At 36.1% G+C, this 14,246-nt stretch overlaps 1 protein-coding gene across 2 annotated transcripts in view; it reads right to left on the bottom strand.

Annotated features, from left to right (window-relative positions):
- Positions 1-7,156: 7,156 nt before the first annotated feature.
- The window catches only part of SGCZ (sarcoglycan zeta), a 480,578-nt gene continuing 473,488 nt past the window's right edge, over positions 7,157-14,246 (bottom strand). For both annotated transcript variants that reach the window (XM_073018632.1, XM_037983832.2), the window contains one exon: positions 7,157-7,435. In XM_073018632.1, the coding sequence (XP_072874733.1) occupies positions 7,241-7,435 (195 nt within the window). In that variant the 3' untranslated portion in view covers positions 7,157-7,240. The remainder of the gene's footprint in view (positions 7,436-14,246) is intronic.

Here is a 14,246-nt window from a genome sequence, read left to right on the forward strand (position 1 = left end):
CAGAACTCCTAAGACCTTGGTAATTTCCTGAGTGATAGTAGTGTCTTTTGTTCAAGTGAGGTGCCTCTTTGTGGGATCCTGGAAGGAAGCTGGTCACCAAGAAGACCAAGCCATGATTAGAAGCTTGGGACTGACAGGCTCACTTTCCAATTTCTAGCAGGAGGTGGGGTTGGAGAGGGGGGAGTTGGAGTATATAATTAATCATTCCTATGTGATGCAGCCTCCATAAAAATTCCAGAACTGTGAGGTTCAGAGCTCCTGGGTTGATGAACACATCCCTGTGCTGTGAGAGTGACAAGCCCCAACTCCCTGCCCTCTGGACCCTTGTAAACTCCAGCCTACCTGCCTTTTCATCTGGCTGTTCATTTGTGCCCTTCAAAAGACTCTTTGTAATAAATCAGCAGTAGGAAATAAGCCGTTTTCCTCGGTTCTGTGAGTCTGTCTAGCAAATTATCAAACCCAAGAAGGGATCATGGGATTTGCAGCCCATTCGGACAGAAATTGTGGGTAACCTGGGGTCCTGTTACTTGTGACTGGGGTCTGCAAAAGGGGGAAATCTGTGGGACTGAGCCCTTAACCTATGGCATCAGTGCTAATTTCAGTGGGCATTGAAATTAAATAGTAGGACATGCCGCTGGCACAGGAGTATTGGTTATTGTGGGGGAAAACTATACATCTGATCATGGTGTTGAGTGTGGGTAGAGAAAAGAAAACTGCTTTTTCCTTATTTGCCCCACTATTAAGAGAAAAGAGATGATCAAATTCAGGCATTACTACGGTTGGTAAATGGCCTAAGAATCTGCTGGAAATAAATATTCAAGTATTTGGTTACACACTTATCCAAACCATCCAAAAATTTCTTGGAAATTAAATAAAGTCATAGAATAGATACGCTTCCCTGAGCTGAAAGCAATCATTTCTGTTCTGTTTAGATTTAACATTTGGAAGTCTTCATGAGGAATGTAAATGGTTCTGTTGTTGTTTGTAACTAATATCTGGAACAATCTGTAGAGACACTTCAACAGCAAAGAATGAAAGCTAATAGTGACTCTTTGGGGGGAAAAAAGCTTCCTGTGAATATTGTTTTTGTTTTTGTTTTGGAAGCAATGTGGCACAATGTCGCTTTCAATGTATATACAGTGTTGGACTGGATGTATTGCTAAAAGCTAACAAAGTCTATGCCATTGCCTCAAGTCCTCCTGGATTGAGAGATAGTGAATATAACAAGGGAATGAAGAAATACACCAAATAAGTAATGATTAGCATGTGTTTATATTATTAGATATATATCGTATTATATTCACCATTGCATATATGTGTATTTTTGTGGGTAATTTGATTATGTACATGTAGGGGTAAAAGTTTGTGCACATAGTAGGTTTTTTTTGGTCCTATCCCAAAAAATCAAATCAGAGTGACTCTAGAATGAATATTAGCTAATCATTTGATAAACTGGTGATTTTATCATTAACAATTCTTCAGTTTTATTGGTCATGTATTTAAAAGGGACAATATGCCCAGGTTTTCATAAGAGAAGCATTTTATCCAGTATAAATATATGGATTAAGCTTAATATTTTTAAAGCATACACCTTAATATAATAGATTTTTAAAACACAGAATTGAAAACGTCTCTACTCACTAATACTCATACCCCTCTTTGAACTATTTTTAAAAACTCAATAAAATAAATGAAATGATAGCATGTCAGTTTTTATCCTCTTTGTTTTGACTATCACATTTAATCATGTTTACATAGTAGCACCAAAATTAGGACAAATTACAAGAATCACAGGAGAGATCTTAAATTATATGAGCTCATTGCATGCTTCAAAAGGTCTCATGTCAGAGAAAAAAAGGTTTCCAACTGCCAAAACTTTGCTGCATTTTTCTCTCCCCCAAAATATACCCCAATTAAGTTCAATCTAAACAAAAGATACAATAGACTGATTTTTGAATAGATATGTTATCTACAGTTTATAGGACAGACAGTCCGTTTAAATAGAAAAAGTGATTTTTACATAAAGCAAGATAGAGTACAAAAGCACAGCTTTTGTAATTTTGGTAATATTGCAATTTTACAAACATGTTGCATAGTATGTGTAAGAAAATAGTTCCATTTTTCATATATCTATATATACAAGAAAACATTTACATGAAAGTACAAAACAAAATAAATGAATAGTGGACCTGATTTAAAGAATTGTATAAATAACGAGACACTCAAACTCCAAATTACACATCTCCATTGTTAATGAATGTCCTTGTCTATCTTTAACCCTGTTTGGCTTTTATTTATAAATATTCAAACAAATGAGATATTAAGACTGAAAAAGACAAAAAAGAACTACAGTTCATTATACCTCATTTCCTTTAATGGTTTTCATTGGCTTTCTCAAAATGCAGAGCCACCTCAGTTAACAATTAAAAAATAGCCCTCTGGTTCTACAAGTATTTCAAATTAATTGTATTCTCCAAATAATGTTCAGCAAGCAGTGAAAGTTTAAACTCAGCTGAGTAGATCCATGCTGGGCCCATTTTGGGATATGGTCTTTGTGTATAGGTTTTATGAATACCAAGGAGTTTGTTATGCATGTATAAAAGAAAAGTGGACAACACTAATGATGTTTCCCTTCTGAAACAAAAGCATTCCTTAATTTCTAAAGCTCAGAATCCTCCAAGAAGGATGTTAACTACCTTATAATTACAAGCCCCCCTATTCATTTGAATATATTAGTAGGAGCAGCAGTGTTTTCGAGCTAAATACAGTAGAAATCCCATTCTTTGGTCTTTGACATTTAAACAACTAATAAATTGCAGTATAAAACAACATTAACAATAGTGTTCAATTAAGTTATCAATTAGTTTATGATTTTTTAAAATGAATACAAATGCAATTTTCCTTTACTTCGTGATGATATTTTGCAGTATTCATTACTGTAATATACACCAGTACATAGAGCAAATAATTTCTCCATATGTCATTAAATATGATCACATGAACAATTCTTATTAGACCACAGCTACTTGAAGAATTAGGTGACAAGACCTCCGTCATATAAAACTCAAATATGAATTTGGCTTTGATGGTTTTTATAGAAAATTTGGCCTTTAAATACTTTCAATGATTTTAATAATTTGACATTATTATATTGACATTATCTGCTATGAAATATAACATTCCTATGCCTTAGACACTCTCCAGGCTGTTGCTGCCTCATACAGAGATACCATGTTTGCAGTGAAACAATTTATTAGAAGTTTTATTGTATCAAATGCTATTTTTGTAAAATGAAGCATTCTCCGATTGAGTCATTCAGATAGAATATGCAGAAATTTTGAATGGAATAAAACGTTATAAACAGTTCAGCAATTAACCTCTGTGATCACATTATCATTTCTTCAAAAGTTCACTGCTTTTTAGCTTTATGGAGGTAATAACAAATCAACAGAATGTTTATATTTGGTTAATATTTCTATTTCCTAAACAGTCACTTTGAATAAGACCCAAATGCTTTATTTTCCTTTTGAACGTCAACCATATTACTGAATCCTGTTAACCAAGCATGACTTTTCCAAAGGAACCTTAATGTTCAAATGGTCAGAGTATAAAAGGGAGTATAAAAAAGAGCAGAGGAAGTAGCATGCCAAAAAGATTTGCATTTCAACATTTATAAGTGACTTTTTAAGGTGCAGAAGGAGATTACAAATGCTAGTTCAGATATGGCTACTTAACCTAAGATTTATGAGTACTTCCTTAAATGAATCAGAAAAATTTAAAAATGAATGTGACTAAAGGAAATGTCTAGTTTGATATATCCCTCTCACAGATAATTGAACTGTGACCAATGTAATTAAATATGTGTCTTAAGTAGGTAAGTTCACATGACTAGCCAGGGGGAGAACTAGAACTGGATTTGCTGGCTCCATTTTCCTAGATTTGAAGTACTGTAATCTAAGATTCCCAAGTTGCAGTAAAATTTGAAGTGTATAATTGTCTTAAACTCTTAGATAATTATGACAAATTATAAAGCATATCATTCACAATAAAATACATATATTTTAGACATATATATGTGTGTGTGTGTGTGTGTGTGTGACTAATAAGTACCGGATAGAAATTTTGGAAATGTTGAACAAGAGAAGTAGGGAATTTGGAAGTTTTTGTTGCTCTTGCTGTTTTTTTGAAGGTTTTAATTGAAATCTTCTGAAAAAGAAAAGAATAATGTGTCTTCTTTGCATCTTTCCTTTTGATCCCCCAAACCTGAATTCAAATACATCTCAGTTTATCCATTCCCGGCAAATAACTTAAATGCTAGCAGTACTACTAACCTCTTTTTCTTCTTCCCTTTGTTCCTTCCTGGACTACACTGAGTATGAAGTTATTAAGATATGGGTAATAAGCTTAGTCACATCCATGTAGTACACTATAAAGGAATCATTTTTCTCAGTGTTATTTGGGGAAGATGACATTTATATCATATAAGTAAACTGCATTATATTTTTACATATTGTAACATAAAGATGGTACTGGGAAAACAATCTGTTTGGGTAGTGTGCAATTAAGGGGCCACTGTATTTTTTTTCTTTTTAAATGTTTTTTGTGTTTGAATGAGGAAAACGAGGACATTTGGGGCCATTCTTCTAAGCCTTCACCATAGGCTTGATCTCTCTGAGGCAGGGATCTTCTCTTAGGTTCAGAAATCTGAAACAGCTAGTCAAATAACTTAAAGCAATAACTTGGTGTTGAATAGGAAAACCATCGCTATCACTATTTCATCTACTGTACTGAATAGATTTGTTATATCATCTAGATACAGTCTAAAGCTCTCAAGCTTGTAAGTTACTTTTGAATTGTGTCTATACTTTTCAGAATACATTTGAATTAAAAATGGGACAGCCCCTCACTGGAATTGGTTTTTACATTTTTTTCATCTTTTCTCCTCTTAAGACATATAGTTTAAATTTTCAGTTTTCTCTTTTGCCCTCTGTAATATTTGTACTTGAAATTAGAACATGTCGGAATAGAAAGGAACCCCAAGAGACTATTTTATTCAATACTTTTGCTGTAAAGTTGAGTAAACTGAAGCCTGGGGAGATTCTCAAACTGCCTAAAACAGCTCAATTGATTAGAAGACAGCTGAGATTAGAAACAGGGCCAGTTCCTACTCAAAAGAATTATTCCCATTTGACTTAGAAAGTTTCTAATGATTTTAATAGAAGTATGATTAGAACTTGAATATGTCTTAAATTAATACATACTGTTTTCCTTAAAAGTCCATAATATAGTGATTAGCACACATAATTTCTCAACATTTCTTGTATTATACTTTATTTTGCAAAGACCAATGTGAGATTTCTTAAATTCTCTTATTTTAATATAAACTCTTGTGTTATCAGATAACTTTGTAAGCAATTGTATATCATAATTCTTATTTCAATATTGATTTTAAAAGTTATATAATAACACCCAAATATAAGCCACATTTTATTTTAAAAATAATAAAAGTAAATTAGCCTTTGAACCCTTTTGCTGAGTACAGTGGATATGAGCTTTTTCAGTTATTTGATATGCTAGGTTATGCAAACAAGATAATTCTGGTCAAATGTTTCACTTTTTTTCTTGCATTGCCAATATTTCTACTTTCACTAACCACATCTTTTGCAACAAGTTCTAATCTCCCAGTTCACTCTGAGCTGTAGAGACCTGAACTCCAAAGATTCTACAGCCGTTAATCCCCAAAAGGAAGTTTCAACACACTGTTGATAGTGTGCATGTGGGAGAAAAAAGTTGATTGACATGTGAAAATTCAGGACTTACCTTATAGTAATTAAGTCATCTTCCCATAATAAATAGGAAATATTTAATACAGTTTTACATTCTTTGACTCTGTAAGTTTCAAGAATTTGAGTTAAGGGGTGTTGTGATAAATGAATCTTCAATATTCTGGAGTTTACTAAGATGTCATATACAAAAATAAGCATTGGAAAATGAACTAGAATTTTTGAGGTCAATGTAGTTTAAGAATCTAATAAAAGTAAATACATGTTAACAGCTGAATAGAAATGGGAGTAAATTCCCTAAAATATGAATCTAGTGAAATAAACACATTTCCAGTGTTTAGTCAAGAAATTTTAAGTTAACTTCTAACTTCTTTAAATCCTAACCTCCAGTAAAAAAAAAAATGGCGAATAATTCTGAAGATGATACCCCAATGGAAAGTAAATTTATTCTCAGCATTATGCATCACATTAGTATTTATTTAGAGGATGTCTGAATTTTAGCAGTCAGAATCAAGTGTAAAGTGAGTGGAGCAAACAAAAATTATACTATTAAAACCTAGGTGTAAAGGATAGCAAGGATAGCATGTGAGTTTTTAAAAAATGATCTATGGATTTAATACCATCAATATGTCCTCCTTAATCCTATCTTATATTGCAATAAATTAGATGTTGTGTTAAAAGCAAATACATCACATGCAGTAGCCATGTAAATACTATATAAGGCCATCCAGATCTGACAAACGACATTATAATGGCATTTTGTTAATTCTGTAAAGAATATATTGCTGAGTGCTTTCAAAATTACCTAATGTACAAAATTCTAGACTTAGTAGACAAAGAGTAACAACACACTGAAAGTAAAGAAACAAAAAGAAGACTCAGGGAGAGATTCTGTATTGTTTTGTTTTGTTCTGTTTTGTTAAAAACCATGTATTGAATTTAAGTTTTAGTAAAGCAAGCATTACATAATGCTTTAAAATTTTAAAAGTTGGGGATAAAAGTTTACATCCAAAAAGATGAATGGAAAATTGTGCTTTCAGACTGTAGAATAAGTTTTCTTACAGGGTTAACCATTTCATCTTGCCATTGGATACTGGGAATTTCATTTATGTAATGTGTATATGTGCAGTTCATATCCAGTTCCTGCAAAAATCTAAAACTGTGTGCTTCACTTCGCGTAGCAAAGGCACCTATGTTATTCTCCCTTTTGAGCAAAAGTCTTGATCCAGTTTTCCTGCTGACGACGCTTTTTCCATTGCTGTGTCAATCACACCTTCTGCGTTGAGCAGTACAGTAAATCACAAGAGAAGGTGGTGGCGAATCCCTGCTCATACTGGAAGTAGCTCTGTGGACCATTCAAAGAAGCTCTGGACTGATCACAAGGGAAACCGAGCAGAACCGTGAAGCAGACGGACAGGAACAAAAGGCTATTCTGGTGTGAGGAGAAATCAGTCACTTCAGCTCCACAAGCAGATGTTGCTACTGGACTGACAAGTGGAACCTACTCCTGCTGGAGAAAGGTACAGTTTGCCATTGGGGCAGACGCAGAGTTCATACACTGTCTGCCGAGAACTTGAGGAGCTGGGTGAAGAAGATGAGAAGGAGCCAGTTGGTAGATTTCCCAGCCTGATTGTCTCTGCATTTAAAAATATCTATGGGGAAAAAAGAAATTGCATTTTAATTCATTTTAGAAATCTAAATTCCTCAGAGCATCGAGTCATCTACATTCCTCCTCAACATGGTCTAACAAGGAAGTCGACACAACAAACAGTTCTATGGTTTAGCTGCTATGCTTTGTTGAACAATCAAATTACATTCCTACAGTATAGCCCGAAAGATCTGCAGCTATCTTCTCCTTTGGGAGGCAGTGCATTCTGACAGAAAGCCTTCAATCTGAAAAAGCAATATCATACAATAAGCTTAAAGGGTCAACCCAGTTACTTAAACACCACAGAAAATTAATGATTTTAACAGAGTCTCTCAATTTCTTAACCACGCCTGGTGTACAGAATATGCAAAGAAATAAGGATGTCAGTGGAGATGACAGTATTGAACAGGGGGCAATTACTTTTTAAAAACCTCAGTTTATTTTATTGGACTATATTCCCATTTATTTATATCCTTTTTTTTTTTTGGAATAAGTTCTGGGGTACCTGTGCAGAACGTGCAGGTTTTTACATAGGTATACATGTGCCATGGTGGTTTGCTGCACCCATCAACCTGTCATCTACATTAGGTATTTCTCCTAATGCTATCCCTTCCCTAGCCCCCCACCCCCTGACAGGTCCTGGTGTGTGATATTCCCCTCCCTGTGTCCATGTATTCTCATTGTTCGACTCCCACTTATGAGTGAGAACATGCGGTGTTTGGTTTTCTGTTCTTGTGTTAGTTTGCTGAGAATTATGGTTTCCAGCCTCATCTATGTTCCTGCAAAGGACATGAACTCATCCTTTTTTATGACTGCATAGTATTCCATGGTGTATATGTGCTACATTTTCTTTAGTCTATCATTGATGGACATTTGGGTTGGTTCTAAGTCCCTGCTATTGTGAATAGTGCCACAATAAACTTACATGTGCATGTGTCTTAATAGTAGAATGATTTATAATCCTTTGAGTATATGCCCAGTAATGGGATTGCTGGGGCAAATGGCACTTCTAGTTCTAGATCCTTGAGGAATCCCTACACTGACTTCTGCAGTGGTTTAACCAATTTACACTCCCACCAACAGTGTAAAAGCATTCCTATTTCTCCACATCCTCCCTGGCATCTGTTGTTTCCTGACTTTTGAATGACTGCCATTCTAACTTGCCTCAGATGGTATCTCATTGTGGTTTTGATTTGCGTTTCTCTAATGACCAGTGATGGAGAGCATTTTTGCATGTCTGTTGGCTGCAGAAATACCTTCTTTTGAGATGTGTCTGTTCATATTCTTCGCCCACTTTTTGATGGAGTTGTTTGCTTTTTCCTGTAAATTTGTTTAAGTTCTTTGTAGGTTCTGGATATTAGCACTTTGTCAGATGGATAGAATGAAAAAATTTTCTCCCATTCTGTAGGCTGCCTGTTCACTCTGATGACAGTTTCTTTTGCTGTGCAGAAGGTTTTTAGTTTAATTAGATCCCATTTGTCTATTTTGGCTTTTGTTGCCATTGCTTTTGGTGTGTTAGTCATAAAGTCTCTGCCCATGCTTTTGTCCCGAATGATATTGACTAAGTTTTCTTCTAGGGTTTTATGGTTTTAGGTCTTACATTTAAGTCTTTAATCCATCTTGAGTTAATTTTTGTATAAGGTATAAGGAAGGGGTCCAGGATCAGCTTTCTCCATATGGCTAGGCAGTTTTCCCAACACCGTTTATTAAATAGGGAATCCTTTTCCCATTGCTTGTTTTTGTCAGGTTTGTCAAAATAAGGTGGTTGTATGGTTGTAGATGTGTAGTGTTACTTATGAGACCTCTGTTCTGTTCAATTGGTCTGTAGATCAGTTTTGGTACCAGTACCATGCTCTTTCGGTTCCTGTAGCCTTGGATTATAGTTTGAAGTCAGGTAGCATGATGCCTCCAGCTTTGTTCTTTTTGCTTAGGATTGTCTTCGTTATGTGGGCTCTTTTTTGGTTCCACATGAAATTTAAAGTAGCTTTTTACAATTCTGTGAAGAATGTCAGTGGTAGCTTGATAGGAATAGCCCTGAATCTATAAATTACTTTGGGGAGTATGGCCATTTTCACGATACTTTTTAATACTCATAAAAGTGTGTGGACTCTTAATCCAAAAGATACACTAAGTAGCTGATATGGTTTGGCTGTGTCCCTGCCCAAACCTCATCTTGAATTGTAACTCCCATAACTCCCATGTATTGTGGGAGGGATCCAGTGGGAAATATTTAAATCATGGGAGCAGTTTCCCCCATACTGTTCTCAGGGTAGTGAACAAGTCTGACAAGATATGATGGTTTTATAAGGGGAAACCCCTTTCACTTGGTTCTCTAATTCTCTGTTGCCTGCCACCATGTAGGATGTGCCTTTTGCCTTCTGCCATGATTGTGAGGTCTGCCCAGCCTCGTGGAAGTGTGAAGACATTAAACATCTTTTTCTTTATAAATTATCCAGTCTCATGTATGTCTTTGTGAGCAGCGTAAAAACAAACTAATACAGTAGCTAATCAGCACAATGAACAATATATAAGTATTTCTGTAATTAATTTTGAAGTCTCCATGAAACATATTACCTATGTTCAATACTTTCTTTGCTAAATCTTCTCACTTGAAAAATGCTTTATTCTAAATCATGGACTCACCACTTTGAGGGACAGTGATCGTATGGCTCTGACATGCATGGAGAAAGTTCCAGAAAACAAAAACAAAAAACAAAACAAAAAAATGGATCTTGAATTTGACAAAGAGACAACTCTGTCCAGCTGTTTCTTGTTTCCATTGTTATATAGCTAATGATTGCCTGAAAGGCATCCCTAAATTGACAGGAGTAGGAGAGAATATTCTGCTTTCTCTATCTTTGCCCTCCCTCATCTAAGTTCCATTTGTTTTGTGCTAGGATTCCTGTAATAGTCTCCTACCTGGCCTCCCGGTGGCGCATTTTTGTCCTCCTATTATTGATTTTACACATTCCTAGAGTGAACTTTTAAGAAATGCAAATCAAATCTTGCTACACTTCTCAAAACACTCTGATGTCATCCCCCACACTTCAGTTGGATCCTGATGTCTTTCCATGGCCCAAAGGCCCTATGTACATGCTCTGATCTATCTCTCTAACATCATTTTCTGTAATTCTTCCTCTTGCTCCAGCTCTTTCATTTTCTCAAAAATGGCAAAAAACACTATGGTCTCACAGCATTTTTTACTATTTCCTCAAACTGAAATACTTTTCTCCAGAGACTTAGTGACTGGGGGAGATAGTAACTCAGTGGTTGTGAAATATGGATGGGAGGGAGATTTCCACTTTTTTGATGCTTTATAAATTTCTGAACTATAAGACTGTATTGCACACTACAATTAAGCCAGAAAAAGGATTCATTACCATAAGTATATATATTTTAGTTTAATTTTGGTGCAAACAAATTTGCTCCAATTCTTCCAAAGTTCACCACCTTGGAAATAACTTTTCTAAACACTCTACTTTCTTCTCTCATTAACAGGTATACTTTTCTCTATAGTAAAAATCCATTTGTAATGTTATGTTACATTTGTATTCATTCATTGTTTGTTTCTTCTACTTACAATAAGATCCATGAGGCTACGGCCTGTATTTGGTTCATCCATATAGTATAGGGCATGGAATTGTAAAGTGCATGAATTACATGATGCTTTTTCTTCACCTTGAACACATCTCTCCCCTCTAGGTTACAAATACACCCTCCAACAAAGCCCAGTTCATCTCTTTTCTATTCCATATACCTTTCCCTGATGCCCCAAGATAGAAAACCCCTTTTTTCAAAAAAGATTTTTTAAGTTATACTTTAAGTTCTGGGGTACATGTGCAGAACATGCAGGTTTGTTACAATCATCTGCCATGGTGATTTGCTGCACCCATCAACCCATCATCTACATTAGGCATTTGCCCTAATGCTATCCCTCCCCTACCCGCCCTACACCAGAGAGGACCCAAATGTGATGTTGCCCTCCCTGTGTCCATGTGTTCTCATTGTTCGACTCCCACTTATAAGAATATGCAGTGTTTGGTTTTCTGTTCTTGTGTTAGTTTGCTGAGAATGATGGTTTCCAGCACCATATCCCTGCAAAGGAGATGAATTCATCCTTTTTATGGATGTGCAGTATTCCATGGTGTATATGTGCCACATTTTATTTATCCAGTCTATCATTGATGGACATTTGGGTTGGTTCCAAGTTCCTGCTGTTGTGAACACTGCTGCAATAAATATGTGTGCATGTGTCTTTATAGTAGAATGATTTATAATCCTTTGGGTATATACCCAGTAATGGGATTGCTGGGTCAAATGGTATTTCTGCTTCTAGATCCTTGAGGAATCGCCACACTGTCTTCCACAATGGTTGAACTAATTTACACTCCCACCAACAGTGTAAAAGCATTCCTATTTCTCCACATCCTCTCCAACATCTGTTGTTTCCTGACTTTTTAATGAACACCATTCTAACTGGCCTGAGATGATGTCTCATTGTGGTTTTGATTTGCATTTCTCTAATGACCAATGATGAAGAGTTTTCTCATGTGTTTGTTGGCTGCATAAATATCTTCTTTTTGATTATTATTATACTTTAAGTTCTAGGGTACATGTGCACAACGTGCAGGTTTGTTACATATGTATACTTGTGCCATGTTGGTGTGCTACACCCATCAACTCGTCAGCACCCATCAACTCCTCATTTACATCAGGTATAACTCCCAATGCCATCCCTCCCCTCTCCACCCTCCCCATAATAGGCCCCGGTGTGTGATGTTCCCCTTCCTGTGTCCAAGTGATCTCATTGGTCAATTCCTGCCTATGAGCAAGAACATGCAGTGTTTGGTTTTCTGTTCTTGCGATAGTTGGCTGAGAATGATGGCGTCCAGCTGCATCCATGTCCCTACAAAGGACACGAACTCATCCTTTTTTATGACTGCATAGTATTCCATGGTGTATATGTGCCACATTTTCTTAATCCAGTCTGTCACTGATGGACATTTGGGTTGATTCCAAGTCTTTGCTATTGTGAATAGTGCCACAATAAATATACGTGTGCATGTGTCTTTATAGCAGCATGATTTATAATCCTTTGGGTATATACCTGGTAATGGGATGGCTGGGTCATATGGTATTTCTAGTTCTAGATCCTTGAGGAATCGCCATACTGTTTTCCATAATGGTTGAACTAGTTTACAATCCCACCAATAGTGTAAAAGTATTCCTATTTCTCCACATCCTCTTCAGCACCTGTTGTTTCCTGACTTTTTAATGATTGCCATTCTAACTGGTGTGAGATGGTATCTCATTGTGGTTTTGATTTGTATTTCTCTGATGGCCAGTGATGATGAGCATTTTTTCATGTGTCTGTTGGCTGTATGAATGTCTTCTTTTGAGAACTGTCTGTTCATATCTTTTGCCCACTTTTTGATGGGGTTGTTTTTTTCTTGTAAATTTGTTTGAGTTCTTTGTAGGTTCTGAATATTAGCCCTTTGTCAGATAAGTAGATTGCAAAAATTTTCTCCCATTCTGTAGGTTGCCTGTTCACTCTGATGGTAGTTTCTTTTGCTATGCAGAAACTCTTTAATTTAATTACATCCCATTTGTCAGTTTTGGCTTCTGTTGACGTTGCTTTTGGTGTTTTAGATATGAAGTCCTTGCCCATGCCTATGTCCTGAATGGTACTACCTAGGTTTTCTTCCAGGGTTTTTATGGTATTAGGTCTAACATTTAAGTCTCTAATCCATGTTGAATTAATTTTCGTATAAGGAGTAAGGAAAGGATCCAGTTTCAGCTTTCTACTTATGGCTAGCCACTTTTCCCAGCACCATTTATTAAATAGGGAATCCTTTCCCCATTTCTTGCTTTTCTCAGGTTTGTCAAAGATCAGATGGCTGTAGATGTATGGTATTATTTCCGAGGACTCTGTTCTGTTCTGTTGGTCGACATCTCTGTTTTGGTACCAGTACCATGCTGTTTTGGTTACTGTAGCCTTGTAGTATAGTTTGAAGTCAGGTAGCGTGATGCCTCCAGCTTTGTTCTTTTGACTTAGGATTGTCTTGGAGATGCGGGCTCTTTTTTGGTTCCATATGAACTTTAAAGCAGTTTTTTCCAATTCTGTGAAGAAAGTCATTGGTAGCTTGATGGGGATGGCATTGACTCTATAAATTACCTTGGGCAGTATGACCATTTTCACGATATTGATTCTTCCTATCCATGAGCATGGTGCATTCTTCCATTTGTTTGTGTCCTCTTTTATTTCACTGGGCAGTGGTTTGTAGTTCTCCTTGAAGAGGCCCTTTACATCCCTTGGAAGTTGGATTCCTAGGTATTTTATTCTCTTTGAAGCAATTGTGAATGGGAGTTTATTCACGATGCGGCTCTCTGTTTGTCTGTTACTGGTGTATAAGAATGCTTGTGATTTTTGCACATTAATTTTGTATCCTGAGACTTTGCTGAAGTTGCTTATCAGCTTAAGGAGATTTTGGGCTGAGATGATGGGGTTTTCTAAATATACAATCGTGTCATCTGCAAACAGGGACAATTTGACTTCTTTTCCTAACTGAATACCCTTGATTTCTTTCTCTTGCCTGATTGCCTTAGCCAGAACTTCCAACACTGTGTTGAATAGGAGTGGTGAGAGAGGGCATCCCTGTCTTGTGCCAGTTTTCAAAGGGAATGCTTCCAGTTTTTGCCCATTCAGTATGATATTGGCTGTGGGTTTGTCATAAATAGCTCTTATGATTTTGAGATACGTTCCATCAATACCAAATGTATTGAGAGTTTCTAGCATGAAGGGCTGTTGAATTTTG

This window comes from Chlorocebus sabaeus, chromosome 8 (assembly GCF_047675955.1).
Source record: "Chlorocebus sabaeus isolate Y175 chromosome 8, mChlSab1.0.hap1, whole genome shotgun sequence".
Taxonomy (NCBI): Eukaryota; Metazoa; Chordata; class Mammalia; order Primates; family Cercopithecidae; genus Chlorocebus; species Chlorocebus sabaeus.